General features: G+C 46.0%; 1 protein-coding gene across 1 annotated transcript in view; it reads right to left on the reverse strand.

Moving 5' to 3' along the window:
• The window catches only part of LOC139379459 (protein AF-9-like), a 60,484-nt gene that overhangs the window by 15,447 nt on the left and 32,192 nt on the right, over positions 1-12,845 (reverse strand). The window contains exons 3-7 of the mRNA XM_071122269.1: positions 10,297-10,379; positions 9,842-9,985; positions 8,939-8,977; positions 7,740-7,868; positions 3,404-4,009 (exon numbers count right to left, since the gene is read on the reverse strand). Coding sequence (XP_070978370.1) covers positions 3,404-4,009; positions 7,740-7,868; positions 8,939-8,977; positions 9,842-9,985; positions 10,297-10,379 — 1,001 coding nt within the window. The remainder of the gene's footprint in view (positions 1-3,403; positions 4,010-7,739; positions 7,869-8,938; positions 8,978-9,841; positions 9,986-10,296; positions 10,380-12,845) is intronic.

Here is a 12,845-nt window from a genome sequence, read left to right on the forward strand (position 1 = left end):
GAGAGCGAGCGAGAAAGCGAGCGTGGCGCCAGAGCGAGCGAGCGCGGCGCCAGCGAGAGAGTGAGCGAGAAAGCGAGCGCGGCGCCAGCGAGAGAGAGAGAGAGAAAGAAAGAAAGCGAGCGCGGCGCCAGCGAGAGAGAGAGAAAGAAAGCGAGCGCGGCGCCAGCGAGAGAGAGAGAAAGAAAGCGAGCGAGGCGCCAGCGAGAGAGAGAAAGCGAGCGCGGGGCCAGAGAGAGAGAGAGAGAGAAAGAAAGAAAGCGAGAGCGCGGCGCCAGCGAGAGAGGGAGAAAGAAAGCGAGCGTGGCGCCAGCGAGAGAGAGAAAGCGAGCGCGGGGTCAGAGAGAGAGAAAAAGAAAGCGAGCGCGGCGCCAGCGAGAGAGGGAGGGAGAAAGAAAGCGAGCGCGGCGCCAGCGAGAGAGAGAAAGCGAGCGCGGCGCCAGAGAGCGAGCGAGAAAGCGAGCGCAGCGCCAGAGAGCGAGCGAGAAAGCGAGCGCAGCGCCAGAGAGCGAGCGAGAAAGCGAGCGCGGCGCCAGAGAGCGAGCGAGAAAGCGAGCGCGGCGCCAGAGAGAGAGCGAGCGAGAAAGCAAGCGCGGCGCCAGAGAGAGAGCGAGCGAGAAAGCAAGCGCGGCGCCAGAGAGAGAGCGAGCGAGAAAGCAAGCGCGGCGCCAGAGAGAGAGCGAGCGAGAAAGCGAGCACGGCGCCAGAGAGAGAGCGAGCGAGAAAGCGAGCGCGGGGCCAGAGCGAGCGAGAAAGCGAGCGCGGCGCCTGCGAGAGAGTGAGCGAGAAAGCGAGCGCGGCGCCAGCGAGAGAGAGAGAGAAAGAAAGAAAGCGAGCGCGGCGCCAGCGAGAGAGAGAGAAAGAAAGCGAGCGCGGCGCCAGCGAGAGAGAGAGAAAGAAAGAAAGCGAGCGCGGCGCCAGCGAGAGAGGGAGAAAGAAAGCGAGCGCGGCGCCAGCGAGAGAGAAAGCGAGCGCGGGGCCAGAGAGAGAGAGAGAAAGAAAGAAAGCGAGAGCACGGCGCCAGCGAGAGAGGGAGAAAGAAAGCGAGCGTGGCGCCAGCGAGAGAGAGAAAGCGAGCGCGGGGCCAGAGAGAGAGAGAAAGAAAGAAAGCGAGCGCGGCGCCAGCGAGAGAGGGAGAAAGAAAGCGAGCGCGGCGCCAGCGAGAGAGAGAAAGCGAGCGCGGCGCCAGCGAGAGAGAGAGAAAGAAAGAAAGCGAGCGCGGCGCCAGAGAGCGAGAGAAAGCGAGCGCGGCGCCAGCGAGAGAAAGCGAGCGCGGCGCCAGCGAGAGAGAGAAAGCGAGCGCGGCGCCAGAGAGAGAGAAAGCGAGCGCGGCGCCAGAGAGAGAGAGAAAGCGAGCGCGGCGCCAGAGAGAGAGAGAAAGCCAGCGGCGCCAGCGAGAGAGAGAAAGCGAGCGCGGCGCCAGAGAGAGAGAGAGAAAGCGAGCGCGGCGCCAGAGAGAGAGAGAAAGCGAGCGCGGCGCCAGAGAGAGAGAAAGCGAGCGCGGCGCCATCCATGATGCAGAGCCTGTGTCTCAATTACATGACAGGGAAGTTAGCCTGACCTACGAGTCCGTTCATATGATCTAGCCATGTGTACTGGTGGGGCCTTGAGGCTTTCCACTCTCCTTACTACTTTCTCCCTCCACTTTGGTGGTTCCTTGTTTACCCCAGGCCTACACAGCATGGCGGAAGCCCAGATCAAAAGGACGCGAGTAGGGCTAGCCAGGACTGGGCCACCAGGGTCGTCACGGCAGCCTGTGGAGAGGACTGAGCACCTGGCATTTGTCTCCACTCACCCTGCACCCACCCAACTTGCCATTTAAGACCAGTACTGTAGGGTAAATCCCCACCATCACACACACACAGCTCCTACATCTCCCACCAACACCACCCCGTGGACACGTTTGGCTTGAGGTTGCAATGCCTCTGCTGGTTCTGGCAGGGAAATGGTTAAGGGAGATTAGCGTGTGTGTGTGTGTGTGTGTGTGTGTGTGTGTGTAATGTACTTGGAGTGGGGCCAGTGAACACGCCATGGGCATGAAAGAGAACAGTTGAAAGCAAACAGAGAAAGACAATGAGATGCTTTCTGCCATAAATGCAGAATGTTTGGCCCCTTTTCCCTCCTTTCTAAAGGCAAAAGATTAAAGAGGAACTCTTGGCTATTCATGGCGTCCTTTTCCCATTCTCCTTGGGTGTCGTAAAACCCAGCTTGCTTTTCTGCTAATAAAACAGTCCCTGCTTTGTGTTGAGTTTCTTCACGGAACACGTGAGGAGCTGGCAACCCTCTGAAAGACCTACGGATTCATTTCAAGTTTAAAATTTAGAGGCAGGAGTCGTGTCTGAAATCTAGGCTTGCCTACTACTCGAACTGCATACTGTGTAGTAAATCATACTACATTCGGTTTAGAACGTACTGTTAAGTAAAAACAAATGCAGAAAGCAACAAATATCAGTTATACTAGTATCATCCTACTGAGAACGTGTAATTAATGCACAATTGCATTGATTGCCGCCATTCATTCATTTTGGTAGAGTTGATTATCAGCAGTTGTCAAACACGTCGCCCTCGTTCTCAATAGTGCGCAGCGAATTCTACTAGATGAAAAGCCCAAATGAATATGACATCCTGGCATTTAAAAGCAAACCTTTTCAAAATTTCACATACTATATAAAAATATGTGCATACCCAAAATGCCTGCAGTTTAGAATGCAAGTACAGGTATTGGGACATGGCCAATGTGAGAGAGAGAGAGGGGGGTATTTCAGATTTGTTTCCCATCTTGACTCCATCAGCAACATGATGTTTCCAAAGAAACTAGAATGCAGTACAAAAAAAAGCATTCCCAGAACTCTAAGTCTTTGCGTAGAGTAGCAAATTGTCAACATTATATTCGCTTGGCATGGAGAGCTTTTTGGGCTTTGTCAAAATGGAGCACCGGGTGAGAAATTCATGGAGATGGGGTGGTGGTTTAGGAGGCATCCATTTATTGTTACCATCATCCAAACAAAAGCAGCCCATATGCATCTGAATACCCACCATGTTTATGATTGCCTCCTCTCTGTTGTTCCTGCATGTGAAGCCGTAACAGTAGCAGAAAGCAATGGAACAATTCATCGATCCGTTAATGTCATGGATTGCTCAAAAAGGTACACCTGGTTTCCAAGATCTACATCTGGTTTTCACCATTCACTGATTCGAAGGAAGAGATGAAAACCATCAGACACTGGCCACGAGGACCGGAATTACTCATCCCTGAATCAATCCTTTTTTAAAACTAAAATAATTGTAGGAGCTACAGAGTAGAGCCCAGAAGACATGAAACTATAATTCAACACTTACTTCCAATGTGGTCAAGACAGACCACACCAACCAACAAAAACACCAAGTACAAAAAGCCTTCACTCACCACTGATTTGGTGGACATATTGTCCTCCATGTCAGAGTAGTTGGCGTCCATCAGCTCCGGAAACGTCTTTCTGCGCTCCCCCAGCACCTCGCGGCCGTCCACCCGCAGTTTAGCGGGGTGCACCTGGGATTTGTCCTTCAGCAGTTTCTTATCCGAGTGGTGGGACTGGGCGTGCGACAGGGACGAGCCCCCTGTCGGTTTTAACGACAATTCCGCTAAGTTTTTCTTTTTCTTTTTGGCCACGTGGTCCTCGCAGTCAGTGACAGACAGTCGCTTGTTAGTCCCCGCCCCAGACCCGGCCCCATGCAAGTAGCCCCCGTCCTGCCGGTGCTCCTTGGACATGGTCTTGGGCTCCTTGAAGCCCATCTTGGGGATGGGGGGGTTGTCACGAAGAAGAGGCTGGTTCTCTTTGGGTTTCTTGGCAAAATCTTTGGAGGCTTTGCTGGGTTCCCTGCCACTGTCTCGGAAGGCACTTTTGGTCTCTTTTGAAGGCTTGTCTTTGTGGTCCTTTGAGGGTTTGAGTAGCTTGGATGAGCTGCTACTATTAGTAGTAGTAGTGGTGGTGGTGGTGGTGGTGAGGAGGGCGCCAGTTCCTTTGGAGCTGTCCTGCGGCAAAAAGCACAGGCCAAAGATTAGGTCTCAATTTATTTAGATAGATGGTCTATCATTAAGTTATAGGATCCTATAACTTTGACTCTTGATTTGCAACAACTTGCTTGAGTTCGGTTTTGCGCTACCTTTAAGTTTAGTAGATAGTTTAACATTTTATTGATAGTTAGTGAAACATCTTAAACCATTTGGATTACATATAACATTACATAAGCTTTGTAAATAACAAAAAGGTTAGTTCAGCCCTAACTAATGCTCCAAGGATTACGCACAGGCAAGAGGGAAGTTGATTAATGGAGAAATCCCACTTCAGGGTCAGTGGACACGACAGGGCAAACACCTAATTAGTCTGTTTGACACGCTGGCGATTAGCAACAACATGGGTCAAAAAGCTTGGCTAATAGTAACTCCCGGGATCCTAAGCAGATGGTAGGGGCCAAAAACTAACTTCTTGACCTCAAGGCCTTCTGTACATACAGTGCCTTCAGAAAGTATTCACACCCCTTTACTTTTTCCACATCTTGTTGTGTTGTTACAGCCTGAATTTAAAATGGATTCAATTAAGATGTCAATGGCTAACACACAATAACCCCACAATGTCAAATTGGAATTGTTTATACATTTTTACTGAATGAATAAAAAGCTGAAATGTCTTGAGTCAATAAGTATTCAACCCCTGTGTTACAGCAAGCCTAAATCAGTTCAGGATTAAAACTCTGCATTATTAACAAGTCACATAAGTTGTGTGGACTTACTGTGTGCAATAGGTGTTTACCATGATTTTTGAACGACTACCACATCTTTGTACCCCACACATACAGATAATTGTAATGTCCCTCTGTCAATCAGTGAATTTCAAACCCAGAATCAACCACAAAGACCAGAGAAGTTTTCCAATGCCTAATAAAAGAAGGGCACCTATTGGTAATGGATAACATTTTTAAAGCAGACATTGAATATCCCTTTGAGCATGGTGAAGTTATTAAATTACACTTTGGATGGTATATGAATACACCCAATCACTGCTAAGATACATGCGTCCTTCCTAACTCAGTTGCCGGAGAGGAAAGAAATCACTCAGGGATTTCACCATGAGGCCAATAATGACTTTAAAAACAGAGTTTAGTGGCTGTGATAAGAGAAAACTGAGGATGTATCAACAACATTGTAGTTACTCCTCAAAAACAACATAATTGACAAATGTGAAGAGGAAGCCTGTGCAGAATGACAGTATTTCAAAACATGCATCCTGTTTGCAATAAGGCACTAAAGTAAAACTGAAAACAAATGTGTCAAAGAAATTAACTGTGTCCTAGATACAAATGGTCGTGTTTGGGGTGTGGTGGCTGCATCATTTTATGTGTATGCTTGTCATCGTCAAGGACTACGGATTTATTTTAGCATAAAAATAAACTGAATAGCACTAAACAGGCAAATCCTAGAGGGAAACCAAGTTCAATCTGCTTTCCAACAGACACTGGGAGTATTGTACAATCCAGGTGTGGAATGCCTTCAGATTTACCCAGAATGACTAACAGCTGTAAAATCGCTGCCAAAGGGGATTCTAACATGTATTGACTCGTGGATACACATGTAAATTAGATATCTGTATTTCATTTTCAATAAATGTGCAAACATTTCTAAAAACATGGTTTTCCCTGTCATTATGTGTGTGTAGATGGGAGAGATTTTTTTTAAATTAATTTTGAATTCAGGATGTAACAACAAAATGTGGAATAAGTCAAGGGGTATGAATACTTTGAAGGCACTGTACGTACCACTGAAATTAGTCTAGAGTCTAGACTGTTGACTAGATATTCCAGGGAAATGTGTAGGGATAATGAAATTAGAGGTTTGCCACGTCACAGTAAGATTTATTGGGGTCAAAATCAAAACAACAAAAACACTCTACTGGGGACAATTTTACTTGCCTCCTACATGGGGGGGCTTGATTACAATGCTCAAATCTATACACCCCTGACAACTAAATGAGCAAAGACAATGTTAAGTCTGGCCATAGCATATCAAAGGAATCCTAATAATCAGTGTTCATTCATTTTAGAGAAAGCCCTTGTGCCACCCTGGGGCTCTACTGCTGTGTCAATGAAGAGTCTATTCTAGAACAACAAGATAAGTTTAAAAAAGGGATTCAAGTTTGCTTGAGAAGAGACCTGGGAACTTGCTTTGTCAAGAATGTGGGGGAAGGGAGGGAAGACTCAACAGCTGGAAGCGCGACCTTAAAAATGTGCGCAGACGGTGAAAAAAAACCTGGAGGTGGAAGCGGAGTGCATTTCCTTTTCTCCAACTAAACGACGTGACCCGTGTGTCCCGGGGTCACACCTTCTGGCCCCCAGTCAATATTTCATAGATGTCTTAAAGCCATTAAGCACGTCTAGACGGTAGGGGTGTGTTACGACCTGCCCAAACCCTTTGATTTTTGTCTATCTGCTCCTGACTCCTTGACCTTTTGGACATCTAGCTGCTAACCCGCTCACACAAAACTGTTTAAGACCAGTAAAAGGTGGAGATAAAGTGATGCTCTATCAATAACAGCCCCCCCCCCCCCCCCGATACCAAAAGACTGGCACGTTAGTAGATGCTCCCAGAACATGTAAACCTATAATAGAGGCCATGAAAGTGAATGAGCAAAATCGAAGGTACCCCGTAAATGCACATGTCAACGTTTGCTGAATGTCAAACGGCTACAGTCCTAAGAGTATCACAGGATTCTTTGCAAGTTAATACGATCTTCAGGCATTTCACTGTTCTAAAGAACTTTTCATGCCAAGCACCAGCAAATACATTCCATGTTACTTAAGATGGTAACATTTTAAATTGAGTATATGGATGTGTGCATTATGTACTTTCACTAGTCTCCTTGTAATAATGACCTGCCACTCAGCACTATGTACAGAGAATATTACAATGCTGTACATAACAGTTCTGCTTAGATGAATAAAACATACTCGTTGAGCTGTTTTGGAGTTATGTGCAATAACGGCGTTTCAGCAATTTTGTTTAGCATATAAAAATGCACGTACAGTAAAAAGGCAGACTGCCATAGCATTCAGTAACACTTAAAAAAAGCCATGTGGGGTACAAGTGAACCGGAAGGAGAGGAGACAACAGTAGGTGGGTTGCCATTGGACGTTAGTGGAAGTGTGTGTGTGTGTGACCCCTCTGCTCCATCAGTAATCCATCACACAGTCTGTTTGGATTGGAAACCGTTTCCATGTGCACCGGGCCTCTCGTAACCCAGCCCTTGCAGGAGTGGGCTCTGACGGGCCGTGGTAAATGATACCATTTAAACGGGACTAAAAATAACTCTTAATGGAAGCAACATGCCAGTTAGACCCCATATACATGTCATTTCCATCCATGATTCTAAAAACGGTTCTCTGAGACTGCTAGAGAACAATTGCATCACAATGAAACACTGATACGTACCAAATTTCAACAGGCTTTAAAACTAGTGACTTCTTTATACTGCCTAATGGATACATTATGGCCGTTGCTATAACCGCTATCAGTAGCATACCGTGCATAAGCCCAAGTCGAGCGTCTCTTGTAAATCCACAGACTTCAAATACCCTCAGCATCTTTGAACCTAGCCAACTATGCAGAGATTAAGCTGGGGGAGACTTCGAAGAAGTGGGAATTTCTGGGGAAGAGAGGGAGGAAGAGGAGACTGTCTAGCCCCGGGCTGTACCTGGAGATCGCCACTGACCTTTGACCCCGGGAAGACCTTGCTCTTCTTAGCATCAGACAATGTCAATGTCAGGGAGCTGCTGGGGAGGGTAGGCAGCTTGAGCTGCTGGCCGAACAGAGATGTGGAGCCCTCCTGCATTACCATCACCTGGAAGTAAAAATGGGGTCATTAAAACCGATGCCTTCATCCGAAGTGACTCATAGATCACAGGTGACACCCATTTTAATATATAATATGGGAATCAAACCAACAACAGAAGCAACATAACAGTAAAGACAATAAACCACTACAATAAAAAAAGACATGAACAGAATTATATTGTCCTGATCAGCATGTGCAAAACTGAGTTTTGTATCTTATTGTGCGCTCAGTCTGGGAGTGAAGAGCTTTATAAATCTATTTGAATTGAAAGTACTGCATCAATTGGACAGTTTCTTAATTCCTGCTTATAATAGTGGATTCTGTGTGAAACTTAAAACCGCTTTTGTTTGGACAAAAACTTAAGCAAGGCTCACGTATTATCGTAGTGGTCTTGTCGATGCCAAGAGCAGCAAACTTAACATTCGAGCACTTAACACTGCACGTTATTCCTGGAATCCCTCACAGACAGTCATTGCTTTGCATGGAATGACAGTGAGCACGCGAAGAAAAGACAACACAGCTGCTTCACTGTGGGTCTAAATTTGAGGGTGCATTTGTTTGTGGTGTCACTTCAACATAGCAGCCGAGGGAAGAATTCACGTTTCATGTCTTGCCTAGCAGCAAGAGGTTAACAAAGGGTTAAAACGCCACTGAGAACACGCAGCCTGTTTCTCAGAAGCTCCAGTGCCCTGCTGTTGAAATGAGCTGCTGTGAGTCAGCACCAAAACAACTTAGTAAGCATTTCCTTTCATACAACTTTCCCCACCTTCCGGTCTTTCCATTACCCTTTCTCCAATAGAAGAGGGGGAACATAGAGCAAGGCACGGGGGTGGGTTCCGCCTTTACAATGGCAGAGGAAACACTGGGTCAACAACATGCGGAAAGTCTCAGAAATAATAGATGCTCATCCAACTGTGCGTATTGGACACAGGTCCCAAATTTGACTGTGGGTCACGCTTAGAAGTCTATATTGCCATAGTGAGAGAGTCATAGCATTGGGGAAGCTACAATATCAACACATTCCTAATAAGTACATGTTTCAATTTGAAGAGAACACTAGTTCACATAAGTCTTACTTTAGAGTCTTCCAAACTTCTTTTGCTAGGATCCCGTTGCTGTGGACACACAAAAAGCATTTCAGTATACACACAGCAATCAGTTGTATTGGAGAAGGCCTCAAAACATCCAGTGGGCTGAAGAAATGTGACTGACAAACCAGTCTCTCAATTAAACCACATCACATTCAGTATACATCTGTTGCCAATCTTATTAATTTCCTCTGAAAAGGCATCCAATCTACGTTAAGGTGCACGGTGTTGTGTGCACAGCCATAAAGCATTGGTGTGTTACTGGAATGAGCATGGCAGGAGGGCCTGCTAAAAATAAACACACACCCCTGATCTTGTAAAGTCCATAAATTCCTGAAGATATTGTCCACTGAAATAAGAAATCTATTCCAAAATGGACATTCCTATGTGGGCACACAAGGCTTTCTGGAGGGCACAGGGAAGAAAGAATAAACGTGTGTATGAACAAAAAAGTATTTCATTCCAGTCATAAAACATGACAGAGTGGTTTGCCTGCCAACGGCTGACCTGATAAGCCCAGTTTCCTGCCAATGGCAGGTCTGATGTGTGACCGACATGGATGATACCTAGTTGCCAGCAAGGTCAAGGTTGTTTTTTAAAAGAGCTACTCATTGGTCTAAGTTCCATTCAACTTCTGAATTGACATTTAAATCGTTTACCTTTCCAGGTGGCGTTTAGCTCAATAGCGTTAAGCATGGATGGCCATACTGGATGTTCATGGCTTTGCTCCAGCCCGGGTCCTGATGATTACCTCAATCAGGTGTTCAAGCAGGGATGGAGCAAGCCTGTATATCCAGTATGGCTACCCATGCTTAAGGCTAACAGGACAAACACCTGCTATTGAGATGTGTGTGTGTCCACCCCCCCCCCCCCCCTCCAGTCTTGTCGTACCCCGCCGGCTTTGAGCAGCTTCCTGCGGAACTCCTCCGTGGGGTTGTTGAAGGTGAGCTTCTCGCAGCGCAGGTGATTGACAGGCGGGTGGCCGTCCAGGTGTAGGAACAGGTCGTAGTCGAAGCGCACTTTCTTAGGTTCTTCCTGAGAAGAGCAGTGGGACATCCGTAGGAACAAAAGAAAGGAGAGAAGTCAGTTGCGGAATAAAGTCCAAACTGGTAAACATTCATACAAAAGGCAAAGTTGTTACCCATATGGAATTCATAAAGATCAACATCGGCACTGACCACATTAAAATGTGTGACATTTTTCAAATGCTCAACATAGATTATTTAAAAACTACCAATGTGGGATGATCATGGTCACCAATGGCACATAAATCTGGTTACGCCGCATGTTCACAGCTTGGGATCGTTAGTAAGCAAATACGCGTCGAAACCTTGTTAAAAATGTACCTTATTTCTGAAGTAAACTTCAATGGGCAAGATGAAGCCTGCGTATCCAGACTCCTCCACTTTATAGGGTGGATCCTTACACACTGAAACGAAGGGGAGAAAAATCAGCTTCTCACTCAACGCAGGCGTCACTTGTAAAGGTGTGACGTGTCCTATGCAACAAATGCCAGTGTGTGCACAGAGTCCCTCAAGGATATAGAAAATATCTGGGGAGCCGTGTGTCCCCGTGTGCTTCTCACCGAACTTCCACTGTTTCTAATGCGTCTGTCAATAAACCTTGAATAAGAAAGGGAGTGATTCTCCCCTCTCCTTTAATAAAAAAAAAGGTAATGTGAATGTGACAACAGCACCAAGACTCAAGGTAGCAGTTCATTTGCTAGCATGGCTCTAATACAATAGGTATTTTACCATGCATATTCATCAAGGCTACCTTAAGATTACAAACAGAAAGCCCTTTGTGTGTGTGTGTGTGTGTGTGTGTGTGTGTGTGTGTGCAAGACATTGGCACTAATGGGAATTGGAATCTGTTGCTGCCAGCCAACAGCACTTGAATATAACTCAACACTGCCAGTGCCAAGACACTACATGAAATGCAGCGCTCTCTCATGGGATCTCATTATAAAACATGAAGACAATTTCCGCCAATAATCTGACGCAACGTCGATACCAGAAACCCTGGACTTATATTAGATACAAATACACATCCCAAAGACTTGGATCCACCCAGCAGCACACCACGACACACTTTGTCCTGATCAGCCTGATGGGAACTAACAACCTGCGCTTCAGGTCAGGTGACCCCCTCAGACACCTGTTTGAGGGGGTCTCAGGGGACATTGCAGCAAGACTGCCAGCTAGTCTGCATGTGCAGTCAATGTGTATTTACTGATAGTAGTTTCTCTTCAATTCGCCTTTCAGCTGCCTTACTAACTTAATTTACATTTTTAGCTTTTGTTAGTCTTTACGGATTAGTATGAGCAGCATAACCATAGCCAGTACAGAATGATAAAGCACTAAGTAAATGTCCAATGGGCTCCATTGCCCATTTCATCTCATTTGGAGGGGTAAGTACACTATTTTATTTAACTAGGCTAGTCAGTTAAGAACAAATTCTTATTTACAATGTCCAGCCTACCAAAAGGCCTCCTGCGGGGACAGGGCTGGGACATTTAAAAAAAAATAATAATAATAATATAGGACAACACACACAACACGACGAGACAACACTACATAAAGAGAGACCGAAGACAACACAGCAAGGTAGCAACACAGCATGGTAGCAACACAACAACATGGTGACAACATGGTACAAACATTATTGGGCACAGACAACAGCAAAGGGCAAGAAGGTTGAGATAATGATAAATCCCGCAAAGCAGCCACTGTCAGTAAGAGTGTGTCGATGATTGAGTCTTTGAGATCAAACTGTCCAGATTGAGTGTTTGTTACAGCTCGTTCCAGTCGCTAGCTGTAGCGAACTGAAAAGAGGAGCGACCCAGGGATGTGTGCGCTTTGGGGACCTTTAACAGAATGTGACTGGCAGAACGGGTGCTGTAAGTGGAGGATGAGGGATGCAGTAGATCTCTCAGATAAGGGGGAGTGAAGCCTAAGAGGGTTTTTATAAATAAGCATCAACCAGTGCGACGTGTATATAGAGATGACCAGTTTACAGAGGAGTATAGAGTGCGGTGATGTGTCCTATAAGGATCATTGGTGGCAAATCTGATGGCCGAATGGTAAAGAACATCTAACCGCTCGAGAGCAACCATACCTGCCAATCTATAAGTTACGTCTCTGTAATCTAGCATGGGTAGGATGGTCATCTGAATCAGGGTTAGTTTGGCAGCTGGAGCGATTATAATAGAGGAAACCAAGTCTAGATTTAACTTTAGCCTGCAGCTTTGATATGTGCTGAGAGAAGGACAGTGCACCGTCTAGCCATACTCGCAAGTACTTGTATGAGGTGACTACCTCAAGCTCTAAACCCTCAGAGGTAGTAAATCACACCTGTGGGGAGAGGGACATTCTTCTTACCAAACCACATGACCTTTGTTTTGGAGGTGTTCAGAACAAGGTTAAGGGTAGAGAAAGCTTGTTGGACACTAGGAAATATTTTTTGTAGAGTTTAATCATCTGGAGAGGGACCAGCTGAATATAAGACTATCATCTGCATATAAATGGATTCCTACTGCCTGAGCAATGTTGAAGTAAATTGACAAGAGAGGGGGGACTAGGATCAAGCGTTGGGGTACGCCCTTGTTGACTGGCAGTGGCCGAGACAACAGATGTTCTTACTTCATACACTGCACTCGTTGAGAGCGATAGTTATCAAACCAGGCCAAAGAGACAGAGACATCAATACTCCTTAGCCTGCCCACAAGAATGGAATGGTCTACCGTCTCAAAAGCTTTGGCCAAGTTAATAAAAATAGCAGCACAACATTGCTTCGAATCAAGGGCAATGGTGACATCATTGAGGACAATTAAGGTTGCAGTGGCACATCCATAACCTGAGCGGAAACCAGATTGCATACCAGAGAGAATACTATA

This window comes from Oncorhynchus clarkii, chromosome 21, assembly GCF_045791955.1.
Source record: "Oncorhynchus clarkii lewisi isolate Uvic-CL-2024 chromosome 21, UVic_Ocla_1.0, whole genome shotgun sequence".
Lineage (NCBI taxonomy): Eukaryota > Metazoa > Chordata > Actinopteri > Salmoniformes > Salmonidae > Oncorhynchus > Oncorhynchus clarkii.